This window comes from Stegodyphus dumicola, chromosome 4, assembly GCF_044657685.1.
Source record: "Stegodyphus dumicola isolate Sdum_Otavi_A_Nest chromosome 4, ASM4465768v1".
Classification (NCBI taxonomy): domain Eukaryota; kingdom Metazoa; phylum Arthropoda; class Arachnida; order Araneae; family Eresidae; genus Stegodyphus; species Stegodyphus dumicola.
In genome coordinates this window covers 12139873-12161709 of record NC_140771.1, presented here as the reverse complement: position 1 = coordinate 12161709, position 21837 = coordinate 12139873, and the positions used below count along the sequence as shown (strand labels likewise).

Below are 21837 nucleotides of genomic sequence, written 5' to 3'. Positions count from 1 at the left end.
CAACGAATTTTTGATTAGCAAATTCAACGATTTCAAAGCGAGCAATGGCAATACTGTACGAAAAAAAAATTATCTCCAGCGCGCGAGACTGTATCAGAAATTGTAAAGATATGCTCATTTTAAAATTATTTTGTGATATTCTTGAATTTAATTTTATGGTTTGAATGCGAAGAACATGATAGTTAATAAATAAAGGTAACAGACGAAACGGTAAAAAAACGTCCCTTTGGGCGTAATGTAAAATTTGAAAGCTTTCAGATTTTTATAATTTTACTTTCAGGGCCAAGTCAGCCAAGAAATCTGACGTATAGTAACGTTACAAGTACAACCGTCAGCATTGAATGGACTGAACCAGAAAATCCTAATGGACCTATCCTGTGGTATGTAGTTCAGTGGAGCAAAAGTCCAGGAGAACAAAGTGAAAATAGTACTGAAGTTACTCATTATAAAATCAGTGGCTTAGATCCATATGCAGAGTACACGGTGCGCGTATATGCTGAAACTGAAGCGGGAAGGGGACCCGAATCAGAGGCTTTAGAAATTCAGACGGATGTTGGAAGTAAGTGTAAAATCTTTACTTTTGAAGCAGTTACGAGCCATAGTATGTTTACTGATGTGTTAGCGCAGTGGTTTTCAAAATATATTCCGCGAACCCAGGGGGTCTTCGAGTCATTGGAGTTCCACGAGTCAATAATTCGAAAAGAAAATTATAAAGCAGTTAGACTAGTTGACTAGTATTTATTAAACTAAACATAAAGATTAATTTAATTACCTTTGAAAATTAATTAGTAGCTTTGTTGCATCAGGTTCTTCTATTTACAATAAAATTAATGTAAAATTCCTTACCTGCTGCATCTTCAGTGTTCACGACGCCAGGCTTCTAATAATCACGTTTTCCAGTAAGAGTTTCTATTAGAACTAACAGGCCATCTTGTCTTTTACTTATTTATTGAAATGAAACACTAATATACACTATTTACAAGGTAGGTGATAATTATTTTAAGTCAGTACATTTTAATTCTGAGTCTGAAGTTTCGTTTTTATGCTCCTCAGAGCGGTTCCAATCTAGCCTCGTTCTCAGAACTCAATTACAGAAAAAGTAAAGAAAGAGATGCCCCGCCATCTAGTGGCAAGAATGTGACATTCTCCCAACTTTTTATTTTACCTCAATAAGATGGGAAAATCAAAACAAAATTTATCAATAATCAAACAAAAATTCAAGTACAACTTTCACAAATATGAAAAGTAACTAATGCTCTAAAATTAATACTTACAAAGAAGGATTACACATCTAAACATTTTCTGCATTACATTAATACCATATCCAGATAACATGTTCCAATTGACTACTGTTAGGACAATTAAATTTCTAAAATACTGAAAAGAAACAAAAATTAGTATAGCAATTTAAAAATATGTAAGAGGTTTTACAGTTTTACGTCCATATCTAGTTTGTTAGTTCATATCACTGTCACACTTATCGGCAGAGTTCTTTCTGTTCATGGTAAAGTCACTAAACAAGTTAGGTCTATCAAGTTCGAGAGGATAAATACGTTTCACAGGTCTTAGGATTTCACCCGTTGCAGTGTTCACTTTGACAACACGTACTTCGTTGTCTTTCCCAGGATATATTTCTACAACGCGACCTATTGGCCAATCTATTCTCTTCTTGTTGTCGCTGCCGACAAACACTAAGTCATTTTTGTTGATAGTCCGAGTAGATCGCTTAGATGGTTTTTGCACTAGGATAGCTAAATATTCATCACGAAATCTTTTGCGAAAGTGTTCTCTTAAGTTCTGCAAGAACTTGTATCTTTTTGTCAGATTTACGGTATCCAGGTAGTCTAAGTCAGGCACTCCGACGTCGTGCACATCTTGTAGAAACATTGAAGGAGTTAGTGCCGTAAGATCATTTGTATCTTCTGAAAGGTACGTAAGGGGTCTTGAGTTAATCACTGATTCGATATCACAAACTATAGTCAACATTTCCTCGTAAGAGACACAGGACTTTCCGAGAACATCTCTCAACATCTTCTTCACTGTTTGTACCAATCTCTCCCACCAACCGCCTCACCATGAAGCAGTTGGGGGATTAAACTTCCACTGTATTCTCATACTAGTTGAATGACATTCTATTTCTTTTCAATCTATAGATCTTAACAGATTTTCAGTTCCAACGAAATTAGTGTCATTGTCGCTGTAAATAATACTTGGACGACCTCTTCTGGCAATAAATCTCCTTAATTCCAAGATGAACGCATTTGTTGATAAACTTTCTATCAGCTCAAGATGTATCGATAGACTGCGCAAGTAAAGAGATCCATGCCTTTTTTTCTTTCCTTAAATAAAGAGGACCGGCTACATCGACTCCGGTCACTTCAAACACCAGAGCATCTCGAACTCGATCTTCAGGAAGAGGTGCTGGGACAGTCTCTATATTCTTTGCGCTATATCTTCTACAGCGAACACACTTCATAAGAACTTTACGTACTGTTTTTCTTCCTCTCAGGACCCAGAATTTCTGTCGAATATTGGCTAGTACGAATTGCACACCAGCGTGGGATAGTCGCAAATGGTAATCTAAAATTAACCTATGAACTAAGTCAGGATTTGAGGGCAATACAATTGGACAGAGAAAATTTTCTTCTTCCTCTCTTCTAGTAATCTTGGTCTTTAACCGAATAAGGCCATCTGAGTCAAAAAAAGTACAAAGGTTGCTAACTTTAAGTTCTTTGCCAAATGCTTCTATCTGTATTATCTTGCATATTTTCTTTTCTACAGTTTCTATTTCAGGGACCGTGAGTTCTCCTGATTGTTTAGAATCTGGTCTTCTGCAGTTATTGATAAATCTGCATATCTAAGCAGTTATTCTTAACATTTTATGGTAAGATGAATATTTCTCAAAAAATTGTTCTACCCTTTGCGTATTTAGTGCAGAAATGATTGATTTCCTTTTTTCTGAATTCACTATTTCCATATCCGGTATTTCCCTTTGTCTAGGCCATTCTTCCCGATTTTTCTTCAGCCAGTCGGGGCCCTCCCACCATCTAACTACTAAAAATTGTTTAGCGGTGCAACCTCTTGATGGGAGGTCAGCTGGATTTTTTGTTTCAGCAATATGTTCCCACGTTTTTGGATCTGTGAGTTTCCTAATCTCCCTGACTCTGTTTTCCACAAAGACAGCCCAGACAATCTCTTCCCTTTGAATCCACGTCAAAACTGTTGTAGAATCCGTCCAAAAATGCGTTTTCACATTTTGCCAACCATTTAAAACAGAAGAGCATAGTCTGGCACCGATCGTGGCAGCTATCAATTCCAGACGAGGGATCGTAATAGATTTCACGGGAGCTACTCTAGATTTCGATGCCAACAGATGAACTTCAACTCCAGAATTCGTCACAGTTCTTAAGAAAACTGCAGCAGCGTACGCATTACTACTGGCATCACAGAATGTGTGAATGCTGCAGAACTTCCTATTGTCCTTGCTGGAATGTATCCAACGTAGGAGGGATATTTCTTTTAAGAAAAAAAGGCTTTTATACCAATTCACAAAATTTTGTTTTGTACTCTCGTCGACTTCAGTATCCCAAGAAATTCCTGTTTTCCATAGGTTCTGCAACAATATTTCAGGATACAAGAGAACAGGACTCACAATTCCAATAGGATCAAATATTTTGTTTGTTACAGCGAGAATTGTTCTCTTCGTTATTATACCTATTTCAAAATCTTCTAGCCAATTCAGATTCAAAGTTAAATTATCTTTCTGAGAGTTCCATAACAGATCCAATACGGGTGAAATAGTTTCCTGTTTCAAGTTATCTCCGCTATGTAACCAACCTCGAAGATTAAGCATCATACATCATTTCTCAAGATTTTTCGATGAATTGGATCATCTTGGATTCTTTGTCAAAACTGGCAACAACGTTATCTACATAGAAGCTACGCAAGAGTTTAACTATCATCTCAGTATCATATGAAGAATTTTTCATGTACCTTTGTAGATGGAATTCTATAACAGCTGCTAAAAGGATAGGACTACTCTTAACCCCAAATACTACTCTAGTATGACGAAATATTTTCGTTTTCTTTTGTTCCGCATCATTCCACCAGAAAAACCGAAGCCAGTCTCTATCTTGAGGCCTTACACTGATCTGTAAGAAAGCCTTCTCAGTGTCTGCTATAGCAGCAAACTTGCCTTCACGAAATCTCAACAAAAGAGAAGGAATTAGTTCTATCAAATTTGGTCCACACTCCAAACACTGATTTAGAGAAGGAGACGATTGTTTCCTTGCAGACGCATCAAACACCGGTCGAATTGGTGTTGAGCTATTTTCTTTGATCACCGGCCTATGTGGCAAATAATGTCCATAGTCAACCGCTATATTTTCTTTAACTTCTTCGATCACTCCTAAGTTACACCAGTCATTAAAAACTGCATTGTATGAAGAAAATAAATTTTGAGATAAAAGTTTCTGGATGGTAGATTGTAGACGTTTCAAAGCTAAATCCTTGTGGGTGGAGAGTGGTACATGATTCTCCGCCCACGGAAGTGCGACTTCATAACGCCCCTCTTCGTTTAGAGATACAGAATTTTCGAACTGTAATTTTGCTTGCAAATCCCTTTATTCTCTAGCCTTCTTTGTAACTGGATCTGTTATTCCGATAACATCAAGCCTCCACAGTTCTGACAGCGGGGCATCAGAAATATGTAAAGATAACGAAAGCGTGGAAAAGTAATTTTCTATTTCATAACTGTCAGTGTTCGCTTTCTCCATGACTGTCAACCCAAGTCTTGTACTTACAGCAACTAATCTTCCCCAAGCAAGAGCTTCGATTTTACCTGTAAATAAATTTGCAGCAACATCTGCCCCTAACAACAAATGAATCTCTTGGGGGTTCTCCTGGAATAATCTTCAATTTCCATTTTCAAAAACATCACTGACGTAAATTCCTCTTCTTCTAATCCAGTGTATATTTTTGATTTTAGGGACCGAAGAACATATTTTTCTTTCATCTAATACATTGATTTCGCAATTATACCGTTTATCTACGCTACCCAATTTTATTCTATAACGTTTATGTTTTTCCGAAACTTCTATGCCACCGAAAAGTCCGTGGGTTACACTTTGTTCACCTAAGCTTCTTAATTGTAACCTTTCTGCTGCATACCTGCCTATGTATGAGTTTTGACTTCCGGTGTCAATTATCGCTCGAACAAATTGGTTATTCCCTCTTCCATATATGCGAACAACTAACGTTTGCAAATATACTTCTGAACATCCTGCTTGATTTGAAAGTACTTTATTTTCTATCTGTTCGTCTTTTTTATTTTCCGAAACATCGACAGAAGGATTTTGTTTATTACACATAATAGTTGCATGTTGTTTTTTACAAATAGAACAAGTTATTTTTGTTCTACAATTTCGCGCCAAATGGTGTGGTTTTAGGCATTTATAGCAAGCACATTTCTTTTTTAAAATGTCCCTTTTTCATGTAATGATAAGCCGGAAACGAAGCTACAGTCATAAATCTTGTGAAATTGATTACAGAAGACGCAGTTCATATTTTCCTCCCTGCATTCGGATTTTGTAAACAAATCTGTAGCGGTCGGAATCTTTGGTTTATTATGTCTATTTGAGAGACCATATGCGCTTTTCGTTGCAGGGGGGGAAGAAGACTGTCGCCGATCGGATACTTTTTGCTGTTGCGAAACCGTTGACCTTGTGCGTTCGCGGGATGAAAGTTCTGCGTGTAAAAATGACATTAAATCTTTTATGTTATAATCGGTGCCAACATTTTGTGTTCTATGAAATTCAAGCGTTAATTCTGAGGGCAATAACTCCAAAATCATCGGACACAGCAAAGCGCTGTAAGATTCCGATACAACATCTAACGCTTCGAGACATCTAATCTGTGTTTGTACTTTATCATACAAATTACGAAATGTTTTTATGTCATTCGCATTTTTTAATGATTCAACATTCAGCAAATTATTCATGTGTGCATTAATAAGAATGTCTCTCCTTCCAAAACGGTCGTGTAAGATTTGAATTGCTGAATCATAATGTTTTGGTTATAACGGAAGTCCTTGAACGCAACTAGCAGCTGTTCCTCCTAAATATGCTTTCAGGTAATTATATTTATCTACTTTGTTCAATGATTCGTTATTATGTATTGAGGACTCAAAACTATTCCAAAAAGTAAGCCATTGACTACTGTTCCCATAAAATACGGGAATCGAAAGTTTTGGTAATTTAACATTAGGTGTATCTTTGTGGGTGGAGAGTAGTACTCTGGTTCTAGTACTGAGTGTTCGGTGCATTTAAGTCATGATCAAGTTCCTTAATCCGTTTCTTAAGCCTGAATTTCCATAACGTTATCTTCTCGCGATATTGTTCTGTAATTTCGAATTCATTTTCGAATTCATCTACACTCAGAATTGGTTCAACTTCTACATCGGCATTAGATAGTGTTTCGGTTTTAGCATTGAGCTGTTCTAACAATTCTTCGAGCTCATTAATACTACCTTCAGATTTATTTAATTCACTTTCAATTTTCTTAAATAGTTTTGCAACGGCATTTCTTAAGATACTTCTTTTCTTTTTTAATTTATCTACTTCTGCCATTATTTTTCTTAGATTCAAACACTTACACAAAAAATATACGTCTCATGAAAAACAAATATTTAACTCTTACTTAGAAAACAAAATTATTCTTCTGCTGAATACTTCAAGAACAAGTATTAAAATCTTCAATTTTAATATTCAGCTTTTGAATTCACTTTATTAGAACTTTTCAAAAACCTGGCGTCCCTGTTCGGGCGCCATAAAAATGTTGCATCAGGTTCTTCTATTTACAATAAAATTAATGTAAAATTCCTTACCTTCTGCATCTTCAGTGTTCACTACGCCAGGCTTCTAATAATCACGTTTTCCAGTAAGAGTTTCTATTAGAACTAACAGGCCATCTTGTCTTTTACTTATTTATTGAAATAAGACACTAATATACACTATTTACAAGGTAGGTGATAATTATTTTAAGACAGTACATTTTAATTCTGAGTCTGAAGTTTCGTCTTTACGCTCCTCAGAGCGGTTCCAATCTAGCCTCATTCTCAGAACTCAATTACAGAAAAAGTAAAGGAAGAGATGCCCGCCATCTAGTGGCAAGAATGTGACAAGCTTGGTATGTCAGATGATAACGTTCTAAATGAAGTAAACACATCGCTTTAAGGACTGAATATATATTGTTGCATGCGTGCACGTTCGTATTAGATTGAATGTACGCAGGTCCTATTATAGATTAATAAAATTTATTTTTATGTAAAGAACTACTCCACAGTACTGGAATTTTCAACAGAAGTATTCGTTCAAGGGTTCACAGTAGCACACGGTACAATCAGTACTTACATTTCAAACTACTAAGAACGTTAAACACAACGCAATGCAAAGTTCATCTAAAGCTAATCGGATCTCACTCTGAAATAACAACTAGCAACAACAACAAACAACGAACTGCGAGCAGATGCTCTCTCTAACTCGTTATATAGTTTTCAACCGACCACCCAGCTAGTTCTAGTATTTTTCTGGAGCAACATATTAAGTTATAATTCAAAATTGTCAAAGCCGTTTCATACTATGAGTGTAATCGACCACAATGATATGTTTGATATCCACTTATTGTGCAAGAGCATAATTAGTGTTCTGCATACAGATGTTTTTTACACTTCATTTAAATTTCTAATTTTCCTACACTTTACTTAAATTTCTAATTTTCCTACACTTTACTTAAATTTCTAATTTTCCTACACTTTACTTAAATTTCTAATTTTCAAGTTATTTTTACCAAAATTTTCCTTTAAGTTAATCATTTTAGGGGCAGAGATTTATTCATATATATTAATAGATTCTTTGAAGATCTTCCCGTTTTAGATATTTTCATACTAAACTTAATTTTCACTCCTAAATTATTGATGTTAGAAACACCATATACTCATTTATAACTAGATGTAGCTAATACACGGTTTTAGATTAAAAGGATTGTGAAACTTAATCTGTATTTTGAGTACTTATTCCTTTAATTTCGAAGATAAGTTCTGGGTAGTTTAGTAGCTAAAATAAAAGCAAGAAAGTAAAATCTTTCAGCCTTTTTACAGCTTTTACATGGAAAGCTGGGACTTACACTCGTAATGTATTCACGTAATAATTTGATTCTACTAAACGTTAATCTGAAATAATTTCATTCAAAGTATTGTTTGCTGTTGTAAGAAGGTGCTGAAGACCCTTGCTTGTAAAGGGTTTGTTTCAATCAGGCAAAATATTTGTTTTCATCTTGGATGATATTTTTTCTCACAGTTCCAAATTTTTTAAGAATGAAGCAACATCTCAAATTATTCCGACAATATCTTTATCCTTAGAGATCTTAAAATGTATTTCTTCTTCTAATCATATCATTATCGAGATTCAAAAAGAACTGAACAACCTAAAAGATAAAAATATTTTGGTTGCATTTTCATTTGTTCGTGGTCATACAGTTGTTGTTGGAAACGAACGAGCCGATTTCCTTGCTAAGGCTGCGACTAAGCGGGAAATTGACACTTTTGTCAATATCCCTAATTCCTTTTATAAGAAGGTCATGTATGAAAGTATTGTGGAGTCATGGAACCACGAATTCATTAATTCAAATAAAAGGAGCTTAACTAAGAGATTTTCCCCTTCTATCAAAATGAGATTGTCATGTCATCACTTCTTCACAAACTATAAATTAACCCAATTTCTTATTGGTCATGGAAATTTCAAAAGTTATTTGAACAGATTTAAGTTGAGCCCCGAGTCTGTCTGTGATTGTAGCCTCGGTGGCGAGGAGAATATTGAACATGTGCTTCATCTATGTCCTAAGTACGAGAGCGAAAGAAAAGTCAGTCTTGAAACTGGGACTGAAAAATTTTAATATTAACTGGCCTCCAGAATTTTACCAATTTATTTCCGAGAAAAGTGCTTTTAACACTTTTTGTCAGTTCATTGTAAAACTTTGTAATCATCCTTAATTTTATTTCAGTTTTTTCTTCTGTTTATTTTGTATTGTGTTTCATACTTACTTCTGTAAGCCCCATGTGATACTATGTGGTACATGGGGAACTTATTGTGTTTCTTTAACAAAAAAAAAAACAAAAAAAAAATATCTTTATCCCTTACCTTGAAGCTTCAAGTTAAGGATATTTAACTTTTCGGTAATATCGGCGAGAAAAGAAAAATCCTGCAGCTGAACCTGATGAGCATGGGGGTATTCGCCTAGGTCTTTCAAAAATTCTACTAAGGCAGAAAGCAACTCTTGAAAACTCTGCCTCTATTCAGCCAACGAATTTCTGTATGAAGCACTAGATCACCACAATGGGAATCTAGTTCATCTGTCAGTGCTCTGAAGAAACGTCTCTGAATTGCATGTACTGTAACTTTGTTCACTCTTTTTACTACTCGTTTCATTACATTGTTCATACTTAAAAACTTTCCACACAGTGACTCCTGGCGTATTAAACAACGGTAAAACAGAAATTGCGGAAAACTGTTGTCTTTGTGATACAAGATGTTCGATGTTATGCAAATTGTATTTCTTTCTTTGTACCGAAGAGCGGGGCAGACGCAAATTTGTTAGGATTTTAAAGCTTTTAGGTTGCTGTGATTTACTGGAGGTTCTTCTGAGTTGCTTTTGAGATCCGCGTCACAAGTCAGAGGTTTCAATGGGTTCTCCGCTGTTCCTCAACCAACTTAATGTTTGAAAGCCAATAAAGAAGTTCGGTTGACATGATGTCTCTACTGAGGGAATATCAAGTCAATTTACAGTCCACTATTATTGAACGATGGAACATACACAAGGTTATGAATGCCTTCTCTCTGTCCACCATCGCAAGAGCTCCATCAGTTGCTAACCCCACCAACTTATTTAAAGGAATATTTTCAAACTTGATAAGATCTTTAAACTGCTAAAAGTATGTCCTGTCCTATAGCGCGTCCTGTTGCAACGGTATAATATTTACCAGCTCCTCTCTTATTTCAAAATTATTCAACAAAAACGGCCAACTGAACTATACCAAATATATCAGTCGATTCGTTAAGTTGCAGGAAGAAAAAACTGCAGAAAGTCAGTTTTAAGTTGTGAGATATTGTCATAACTCATAACCGTAATCCTTGTATTTGCAGAAAGGTATACAGATTTAATAGCAAACATAATCTCGGTTTTATTTTTGAAACTATCAAATAATGCACCTGCAGCTTCTAAAAATGTAATTTTGATTATTTCACCGCCTTTGTATGGTTTCCTATTCTGTGCAATAATATTTGAAACTCTGACTGACGCCTTAGTTGCCGCTTTATTCTTATTCTTATTTAATGATTTTAAGACAGTTGATTGGTAAGCATAAAGTTTAGATTTCAGCTGCATTATCTTTTCTTTCCTTAGAGCAGAATTCAGTGAGAACTCCTTTTCAATCCTTGCGTTAACGGCTCTAAAGTGGTGTTCGACGTTCCTTTTCTTCCCAACTGATACGCTTGCATAACACACTAAACACACACATTTGTACTTTACCTGGGTAAACTATCCAAGTCAGCAAATGTCTAATATACACACGGAAAACATAACGTGCGCAACCTCACGCGTATACAATCAACTGTGAGATGAGGCTGACAATGTCAGTTGCACGGGAGAAATAAGCAGTTAGCTTCGTCAGCGTCAGCTCGGTGGAGGAATGGTTAATCAATAACGACAGCAAATGTCCCCACGAGCTACTAGTAGTTCGCGGTCGACGGTTTGGCAATCTCTGTATTAAAGTAATATGCTTTCAAATTATATAGTCCTATGACATAATTAAAGTTTGTAGATCTTTGAGTTGCATATTCTTAGAGCAGAACTGCAATGCCCCAAATGATCCCTGAAACTCCGTTGTCATTCTATTAAGAGAAAAGATAAGAAAACATAATTAGAATTTTTACTACTGTTAATATTGTTGCGTGCGTACGGGTTCGTTATGAAATGAATGCACAAGTCCGATGAAAATTGAACAAAAATTTATTATTAACACAACAAAAATGCTTAAATTTTCTCAAATTATCATGCAGTATTACAATATCTCACAGTAGTTATCTTTTAACTACTTAAATGTACAATAGAAAGTAATTCAAAACAGCTAAAGAACGCTAATCCGCGAATTCGCTATAATCAACAACGGCAGTTTTCTAAACAATAACAAACTAAGCAACAACTAACAAACTGAGATATTTTCCTCCTCGACCGAAGAGCTTCTGGGATGGAGAATAGCTGGTAGTCTTGAGTTTCTTTTCGACCCTGGTATGATTTCGGCAGCTTCCCGAGCTCGATCTTTCGGACAAGGCGTCGACATTTCCAGGCGAGGATCCCTTTTGAGGATGGATAGTCATGCCATCAGATGCTGAAAGCAGCTTATTGTTTTTGAAATCTAAGGAAAAATTGTATTTCCTTAAAAAGTCCAATCCGAGTATGCATGGATCTGTAATACCCGCCACATATGCCGTGTGATGGTAGGCGGCACTCCCAAACGTGATGTTTACATTCAACTTCCCAGTTATGTCGATCTTGTCACCAGACGCAGTCTGAAGGGTAACACAGGATGGCGTCCAAATAAGTTTATCTTTAAACTGTTCAGCTAAATCTTTCCTAATGATGGTAACATTAGCTCCTGTGTCAATGATCATATTGCAAGGAACTCCATCGATATTCCCATTGATGGACAGTCCGTTATTGTTGCCACTCACTATAGAGATCTTAAGCGCTTTAAAACAGGGTTTTTCATTATCTGGCAACCTCCGTTCCTTGATATGGTCATTAATTTGTTTCCTGCGTCGTTGCTCAGAAATTGTCTCAATTTTCGTACCCTGGGGTGTTCTGCAATTCTTTCGTACGTGGCCTTCAGATCCACAGTTCCAGCACTTTGGTTTCTTGTCAGTCCTTTTCCTTCCCGTGGCATTTAATTGTCTGTTTAAATCGTATGCCTTATTTTCCTTGCTCTGGGGAGTTCTGCAGTTCCTTCGTAGGTGGCCTTCAACACCACAATTCCAGCACTTTAGGGTCGGTTTTGTTTCACCACTATTACGTCTTAAAGCATTCACTGGTCTTTTCAACTCATCCGTTTCATTATCCGTGCCCTGGGGTGTTCTGCAATGCCGTCGTAGGTGACCTTCAGAACCACATCTCCAACATCTTACAGCCACTTTGTTCTCACTGCTACTCCGTATCAAAGCATCGACTTGTCTGGATAAATCATCTAAACGAGCCATCAATTGGTCCCCTGGGTCGTGGACTCGCACAGCTCTGACTGGGTAGCGAACTCTAAGAGTTGCTTGCTGGGCTGCCTCCAATTTCACGGCGTACAACAGAGCGCTTTTTACATCCTTTACATTCGAAGAGCTTTCTGTATTTCAGGATCCCGGATGCCATCGATAAAGTATTGCAAGGACAAGATTGCCCTTGTTTCTGTCGGGCATTCTGAAAAGGCGAGATGGGACAGCCTTTCAACATCCGTGGCGAACTCCTGAAGTGATTCGGTGGGCTTCTGTTGACGGGATTTTAATTGAAGCCTGCTGTAGTCTTTTAAACATTTCTCGCCAAAGCGCAGTTCCAATGCGCCGGATAAAGCTTCGAAGTCAAGTCCTTGGTTTTCAGGAAGCGTCTGCAGGATATCCGCTGCGTCTGCTCTCAGCGAAGCGGCGAGATGACAGGCCTTAGTTTGGGAATCCCATCCATTCGCATCCGCCACTATAGAAAATTGTGTTTTATACACTTGCCAGGAGGTCTTCCCATCATAAGTGGATAACTTCAGAGAGGGACGAGCAGGCATGGGTAAAAAATTAAAACCATCACTATTGTTCCCTGCCGTCGCTACGAATTTCTTTAAAATATCCACTTCTTTGGCTACTGCAGAAACCCTATCATCAATTTGTTGTTCGATTTGGTGTTGGACGGCACAAACTCTTCCTTCTATATGTTCTTTTACAGAAGAAACTCTTTCTTCTATTTCTTCTTTCACCGAAGAAACTCTTTCTTCAATTTGATCTTTTACAGAAGAAACTTTTTCTTCAATTTGTCCAACTTTATTTTCAACTGTGTCAATTCTGCCTTCCATAGCTTCAAATTTATTTTCTATTATGCAGGTAATTTCTCTTTTCATTTCTTCTTGACCAGCTTGAACGGCTTTCATTTCGTCCTTAACGGATTCCTGGCCCAATTTCATTTCTTCCTTAACGGATTCCTGGCCCAATTTCATTTCTTCTTTAAATGAGGCAAAGGCTGATATTAAATGCCTTAATTGCTCTTCCATCGCTCTTGTTATTGGCATTCAAACCCCACTCCTGACACCAAAAATTGTTGCGTACGTACGGGTTCGTTATGAAATGAATGCACAAGTCCGATGAAAATTGAACAAAAATTTATTATTATCACAACAAAAATGCTTAAATTTTCTCAAATTATCATGCAGTATTACAATATCTCACAGTAGTTATCTTTTAACTACTTAAATGTACAATAGAACGTAATTCAAAACAGCTAAAGAACGCTAATCCGCGAATTCGCTATAATCAACAACGGCAGTTTTCTAAACAATAACAAACTAAGCAACAACTAACAAACTTTCACGTTCCAAGTACCGCTGGATGCGCCGCTGATTAACTTGCAGGATTTGCAAGTTTTGTTCCGGCTGTCTGAGTTAGTTGCTATAGAGCGCTGAAAGTAGGAGAATACATGAGTGAGACCTAAGTCAGGATTGCAGATGTTGAGAGGGCGTGACTGACTACCTTGTCACGTGAGGTGTGAAGAAGTCGTTAATACGTTGCGAGATTTCAGGTTAGAAATGCTGAAGAAAACCTTAAATGTACAAATTTTCAGAAATAATTACATAAAAGGGAAATTTTTCTAGTAATCATCAGAGTAACAACATATGGAATAAACCAAATTTCATCACATAATACAGTCTAGCAGTCCTGTAAGTTGAAATTCTGAGTCCATGATAACGTGATGGGGGTGGTGTTAACAGAATCATGGTTTCATTATAACAGTCGAAGATGTTTCAGGAAAGCAATAATTTTAGTAAGAGTTACAAAATAACAAAATAAATGCAGAACAAATGTTAACACAAAATACATATATTACAAATTCAAAATGTTTATCCCAGAGTATACTTAGAATAAGTCACATATCACGTGAGCGGAATCAGGCATTCTGATTCGCTTAGCGTAAACTTGTCCAAAACTGATGAAAAGAGTAAAATAATTAAATAATGGGTTGCAATAGCGAAAAATCATTATTTTTCTCATGTTCTTCAATATGATAAATATAAGGAATACCAGAAATTTCAGTCCTAAAAAATGCAGAAAGTCCTACAACAAGGCTGAACATAGAACTCAAGTTCTTAGGTCACGTGGGAGGTCACTCTCCCAGGCGCTGACTTTTAAAAGTGCTTCTTGAATATTGAAGAAAAGCAATATTCTGGAGTAAAGTAAAGGAAAATAAGAGTAAAATCACTATGTGCAGATCAAAATTTCCACTAACTTGGTATTAGGTGGGGAAATTTTCGTTTCCACTGAATATGTAAGCTGCGAAAGGTCGAAGAAATCGATCATCGGTGAGAACTTCATAATGAAATATGTTGAAATGATTCATAAAGTTACATTCCTGCGCATTTTTGAAGAATTTATCGTTAAGTTTCCGCAGATGTACCGCGATGGTATCAATTTTGAGGTCCTTATGGAGGGTCTTGTTGCGGACATAATTGTGCGTTCGTGATAATACGCAGGAGTTTATTTTGAACGATTTGGAGTTTGTTCACATGAGTCTTTGGCTGCCGCCCAGGCAGGAGATGCATAAGTCAAAATAGGTCTAATTGTGGAGAGATAAACAAGTCTTTTCTTCCCAAATCCATTTTAGAGTATTTACCGAGTATAGGAAGCAAACACTTGATAATTTGTAGTGCAGTGGTTCGAACATTGTTGATATGGTCAGTCCAAGTAAGACGATCATTAAGAGTGACTCCGAGATATTTGGCACTTTTCACTATAGGAACTCTTTCATTAAAGAGGAGAAGGTGATTCTTCAGTTGCTTATTTCTTTTCCTTCTGCGAATGATCAATAATTGAGATTTTTGAGCATTAATCTTCACTTTCCAATTCGCGTACCATGACTCTATACTTGGAATGAAGGCTTGTAGTTTCTTAATAGCGAAGTTAAAACTAACAAACTGAGATGTTTTCCTCCTTTTATAAGATTTTAAAATCACGCGCTAGAATTTTCCAGTACTTTCTCGAAATCAAAAAGAGATATTTATTTATTTAATGCACGCGCTCTTGTATTTTCAATTTTCCGGCTTAGCTTTCTTTTAATATTCGTCACGCGCTGCACTGCGCGAGAAATAAAACCATTTAATTTGTAATTGAACTAACATTAGCTTTTTAAATACCAAATTTGTAACAATATTATTACACGAGCAAAATTTTATCATGAAACATGAAAAGGAGTAAAAGTTTATTGTACTTTATTACTTATTTCACAAAAAGAATTAAAACCGATAATGACTTTGTTTCAAAATCAGAAAACATGATGTTGTAAGTATTTTATATAATTCCTTAATATCGTTTGAAATTATTTACAACTTATTCTCGAGATCAAATTAACAATTGCATCTTACAACCTAAAAAATTCTAACTCAATAAATTTATATTACTAATTAGAAGTAGTTTTAAGAAATTATTCTGTAACTTTTAAGATATTTCACCAAACCGCTCAGGAACTAATCTAATTGTTCTCTTTCAGTACCGAATGTTCCTGCAGATTTACATCCCGTGGAGGTAACAGCTACAAACCTTACTCTCATTTGGTCAGCTCCAGTTCCGGTTCCTGGTCCCGTGATAGAATATTCAGTATCTTGGGGCATACAAGGTATCCAAGGAATATCTAGAATCTCAACTAACGACACAAGATATAACGCTGTAGGACTGCGCCCTTATACAAAGTACTTCTTTGAAGTCACAGCTAGAACTGACGCTGGTTCGGGTCCAGCAGCTGAGTTAGTAGAAAGAACAAAAGAATCAAGTGAGAACTTTTTATCTTTTGCTTACACATAAATTAGTTTAAAGAGGAAATTGCAAAAGGGAGATTGAATATTTAACGAATTTCCTAAATAACTTGAGACATTAATTTTGAAATAGAGATCTCGAGAAGAGAATGAATAGTTGAAGGAGGTTTAATCATAACAAAAATTAGAACAGAGGATGCCGTTACATATTGTTACGAAATGTACAGGTACGGTAGGTTGCCATAAATAGAAAAAGAAGGCAGGGTTGTCACATCTGGCGAGAAATCGCCCATTTGGCGACAAAATCGGCGATATGCCATGGACGGATGCAGAACTTTTCTGGAACGAATTTTTACCGGCTTATCCAGCCGGTTTAGCCCAGAATGTTCTCGAACACAAGCCCAAAACTCTATAAACCCTGCTGGTACACGGAGAGTGAGTACGAGATAGTTAGTGTCTCGAGTTAGTCCGTGCGGAGTCGATCGAGTTGACAGCCGGCCAGCGAGTGCCGAGTGGGTCGTCGAGTGCATCGAAAGAGTCTCTTAGTGTATCGCGGTTAGTGCATCATCGAGAGAGAGTGTGTTGAGCTTCGGGAACGACTGAACCGAAGAGTCGGGAGCTGTGCTCTGTGTGTCGTCGAGTACATTGCGAGTTGTAGCTTGGAGAGTCTCGAGAGTACGTGGAGTTCCGAGAACAACCGAGCAGAGTCGGGAGCTGTACTCTGGTGCTTTGCAGTGAAGCTGTCTCCACCGTGATAGCCTGATAACCTGAAGGCTGTGTCGCTGATTGTTCCAGCGAGTGTATAGTAGATCTTCGACGACTGTAAAACATGACTTCGGAGCTGTCCTGATTAATATTGGCTAACTAAAGTGTGTTTCGATACTTCGTGTCGTTGTTATTCACTCCAAATCTGCACGAAGCTGTGAAGAAAATAAAACGTAACAATATGTAACTACCGCTGGAATGGTTAATATTTGAAGATGACGTCTAATAAAAACCGTCATTCCTGCGCAAACTTTCTTGCGATGATAAAAGGACGCCTTATTTTATGTCCAGAGAATACGAGCGGTTTCCTGAGGGATTCTTTCATTTCTTTAATTGTAGCAGAAGGAACATAGGGCACATTATTCTCAAACTGACACACACGAAAAAAAAACCCCACAAAATTTAAGTCAGTGATTTTGGTGGCTATGGCTTGTCACTCACTGACTAGAGAAATTATTTGCATCCAAACAACGGTATTAGAATTTCCGAGGAGTTGCGACCAGTATTGGACATTATCCATCTTTCTGAAATCAACTATTGCCCAAAATATCGAAGAGATGAGTCATTTCTCAAGCAGCAAAGTGCACATCCTAGTAATAGAGTCTCCTTCCACCACAGGTCTTCTGTTATGCTCGTGAGTCCTTTATTGAGAGCTTGTTGAGTCTTTTGAGCTCCGGAAGTCTCTGCTATGTGGAGAAATACTCATGAATAAGGTTTCTGATTAGGCTTCAAAGGATGGGCAGTGCGGCGGAGGACCAGAGTTCGACCATTTTTGTTTCTCTATTATTAAGAATTTGAGAGTCGGACTCGCATTGAATCTCCTTGATCTCCAATACTCTTGTAGACTACATGGTAGAGACTGCTTGTAGACTACATGGTACATTTCAGTTTTCGTAATCCAGGCAGAAGTCAGAGATGACAATCGCAGTGCTTCCGCTTGCGAATTTTTTCGGTTCTAATTTAGCGAATTATACTTGTTAGATAGCAAAGTTTCGATGAAGGAGTAATGGGAGGAATCTGTTAACATTCTTCGTCAACATTTTCTTTCTTTTTCAGTTTTTTACTTACTTTACGAAGTAAAGGAGTTATTGTAATCACCAAACATTCCAGGTATCATATTTCAACGAAAATATTTATTTTGACCGCTATCGAATACAATTTAACAATGGTTTTGCATCACATCTGTACGAAAGGACAGAATAAAGAATTCTCTTCCCCCAAATTATAAAATTGGTTTAAAATGTATTCAGAAGAGGTTTTTTTCGTGACGTATATAAGTACGTATATATGATTGAAAAAGAAAATGTAAAGCTAATACGTACCCACTCTGTTAGTCAGCTCGCGGAGCTCACTTTTTTAATCTTACATTTTGGTAAATTGTGCATTTTTTGGTTTAAAAATGATTAAATCATGTTAATCTTATCTTCCGGTTAAGATTTTTTTATGATTTTACTTAATATGCATGCAATATTTGTAGAATTGTTAACGATTTAAAAGTTGTTTAAGGGCGGCTATGCCTAATTTTTGTTTACCATAGCAGCCATATTTGTTTACATTTTAAAATTAGCAGAATAGTGAATTAAGTCATTTTCTGCATCTTCAGTGCTTTTTTTTCCACCGAGTGGGACAGAAAGTAAACTTTCAGTTTTGTGCACCAAAAAATTTCCCTTGCTGCTCGCTGGCCGAATTGCTTGTTTTTTCTTAAAAACTCTAATTTTAATTGTAAAAATTGTTTTTTGGGTTGTTTTAACTGTATTTGCGGTATTATTTTTTTTTTCTATATTTTTAAATTTGTAATGAAAAAATTTCGAGGTTTTTTGCATTTTTGCCTTACCGCGAAGTCAGAACTGAATTAATTGTATCAGAAATCTCTCTCTAATGAAATTCGAGGAAATAAGTTTAAATGAAATGCAGCAAAAAATGCGAACAATTTAATGTTTCGTACAAGGAATTCATATGCTGTCTGCACCAGATTTTGTTTATTACGAGAGATATGAATTTTGCCACGATGAAGATACTAATTCTGCAATAAAGCATTGGGATCTGTGTTATCGGACGCAAGCGAGGTCAATTACACAATTGAATTCAATTAGCTCATTCCATTCGATTAGTTGAACGAGTTTCAGGATTTCACTCTCAGTTATATCGGTATCATATTATGCATTAATGTATTTTACACAATGTTTTTTATTTGAAAGGTGATTCTACACAAAAGTAAAACGAAATAAAAATTGAGGATTGAAGCTAATGCATTTAGTTGCTTCATAAAGAGAGCTCGTCTTCATGATGAGCTTATTTTCGTTGTATTTAGAATGCTTCCAAGAGTGTAGTTAGTCCTTATAAATATGCTGTGTTTTTATCAATTACATACTTATTTTAAGTACCAAATTTGAGAAATTTTTTAATTATCCCACAATATATTTTTTACAAAAGTCCGTTCAGAGCTTCAAGTACAATATCACTTCCGTTTTATCCAGTTTAGCCAAATCTAGCATTTTGTCACCATTGATATAAAAGTCTTATAGACTAAATTCAGAGTTTTGAATTATATTTTAGTATAACTCTTTTAAGGTATTTCTCCACCTTCTTGGCGTGCCTTTGTGGTATAGTGGTTCTGCACGCTGGGCCGGTATTCCAGAGGTCCGTGGTTCGATTTCCGGTGAAGGCGGTTGTTAATTTTTCATCTTGCCTGCTTTTAAAAAAAAAAAAAAAAAAAAAAAAAAAAAGAAGTCTTTACATTCTCATTAGAAACTGGTATAGACTTGAAGTAAAGTACAACTCTCGGTTGTCCATTAAATACTGTTATGGGTTTCGTGTAAAGTACTACTTCCAATTTTCCCAATTTTACCGAAAATCCAGTCAATTCCTTTTATGAATTAAGTACGGGTAACAGAAATTTTTAGAATTTTCGTATAAGATTTCATTACCACAGAAAAAAAATTCGTGACATACATACAGACAAACAGAAAGGCAGACATCATTGTAAAAATATTAAAAACGGGTTGTGGGTGCAATTAATGTTTATTCACCAAAAATTAACTATCGAATTTTTGGAAGAAAAGCACTACCTCCCTTATCTATGTAGTATATATAGGTTGATGATAACTTTTTTTTTCTCTTTAGCAGAGTCGGTGAGTTCTTGGAATCAAAGTTCCGCTAAAGTAAACAAGCCTTTATGAACTTCAAGTAAAATACCACATCCGTTTGCTCAAATTTACCCAAAATCTAATCAACTTTCTATGTGCATTTAGAAGGCTTAAATATGGAAGCTTTCGAAAGTTTCATGTAACAGTTTATCGTGGACAAAAATATCGTCACACCTACAAACAGACATCATTCTAAAAAGAGTAAAAACAGGCTGTGGATACCCCCAATATGTGCTTATTCAAGGGAAATTCATAATCGAATTTATGAACCAAAAACATTACCTTTCTTACCTGTGTACATAGGGGGAGAGAGGTAAAGAGAAAAATATTTTTAACACAACTCCTCTCAGTTTTTAAATTTAAAAAAAAATCAACATTCGAAAACTTAAAATTAAATAATTTAATTATTAAAAAGAAATTAATTATTAAATTAAAAGAAATTTTAATTATTAATTTAATTATTAAATTAAAAGAAAATTTAAAATTAAATAATTTAATTAGCTCCTTAAATAGTGTTCTCAAGATATTTCAGCCTTAGTCGCGTTTTTAGAATGTAATACACTGAAGCATTGTTTACATGTTTTTCAGCAATAAGTTGTTCAATTCACCACTCAAAATTCATTTCTTTTTCATACCAGTAATATTCTAGTTATACTATACATAAGTATGGTTACATGTCGGTTTTATCCTGACTTGTTCAGCGGTGCTTCGTAGCTCAATTAAATGTATCCTATACCATTTTGTTTTTCTTTCGGTAGCATCTGGAAGTTGCACATGCAGGTACGAGCGGAGGAAAATGAAAGCATGAGATATCTCATACTGGCACAGTGGTTGGTGTCCAGTTGGTGTATGGAAGAGGTCGCATGGAAGTATAAAATGGAAAATGGGCACTTTGTTGATCATAGAGGTTTGCCGATGGTAGATTGATCCTTCCTTTATCATTTGGTGAAGACGTTTTCAAGTCAAGTTTTATTTGTCTTTTAAACTCTTTTTCAAATTTTAAATTGTTGCTAAAATATCTAGAAAACGAAAGGTGTTTTCAAAGATAAAACTAAAATATAAAAACTAATTTACAACAGTACAAGGTTGACAAAAATCGAATTGTCGAGAAAACTGAGTATTTCTTTGCCAAAATTAAAAGCAATTATTTGTAACAAAAGAAAAATAGGAGAACAATAGCTTATGGAAAATGTGCCATAAAAGAATTGCATGTCCAAGCGGAATATTCTGTTAAACGTTTCGTGAGGGTTATTCACTGAAGGCATACGAGTCGAAAAAGGATTATGCTTTTCATTTTTCCATTAAATGTATCCTCAGTTTTAATTCTTATGATTTTAAAAGCAATGTATTTTAATTTTTCAAATACATATGGTAACTACAGCAATATAATAATAATACCATAAAATCATACTTCTATAATAGCATTGATATAGTAGTAGCGTTAAAATTCTACAGCTAATATATGTACACAAAATTTATTTATATTTATTTATTTTTTACCCCTCATATTTCAGCTCCAAGTCAACCACGTGATCTAAGGGCTAAAGTAACGCATTCTAGTATTCTACTACAATGGGTTATACCTGAGCATCCTAATGGGCCAACTCTATTGTATATCGTGCGCTGGAAAGATGGCAACGTCCAGCTAGGGTCGGAGGAAACGAACGGGACTTCGTTCAAAATTGAGGGATTAAAAGACTTTACGAACTACTCTCTTCAAGTATGTGCACAGTCTGTGGCTGGAAGAGGACAGTGGACAAGTATTTTATATGTCCAGACTGCTAAAAAAGGTATGTTTTCCTAGATTGTTTCCGGCTCACTGAAGTTGTTGCA

General features: G+C 36.0%; 1 protein-coding gene across 3 annotated transcripts in view; it reads left to right on the top strand.

The window, feature by feature from the left end:
- LOC118191485 (receptor-type tyrosine-protein phosphatase F-like) overlaps positions 1-21837 on the top strand; it is a 103324-nt gene that overhangs the window by 28643 nt on the left and 52844 nt on the right. For all 3 annotated transcript variants that reach the window (XR_015040579.1, XM_085814559.1, XM_035362289.2), the window contains exons 7-9: positions 281-559; positions 15832-16110; positions 21519-21794. Coding sequence is in view for 2 of the 3 variants with exons in the window: in XM_085814559.1 (XP_085670685.1) it covers positions 281-559; positions 15832-16110; positions 21519-21794 (834 nt within the window). In the remaining variant the exon portion in view is untranslated. The remainder of the gene's footprint in view (positions 1-280; positions 560-15831; positions 16111-21518; positions 21795-21837) is intronic.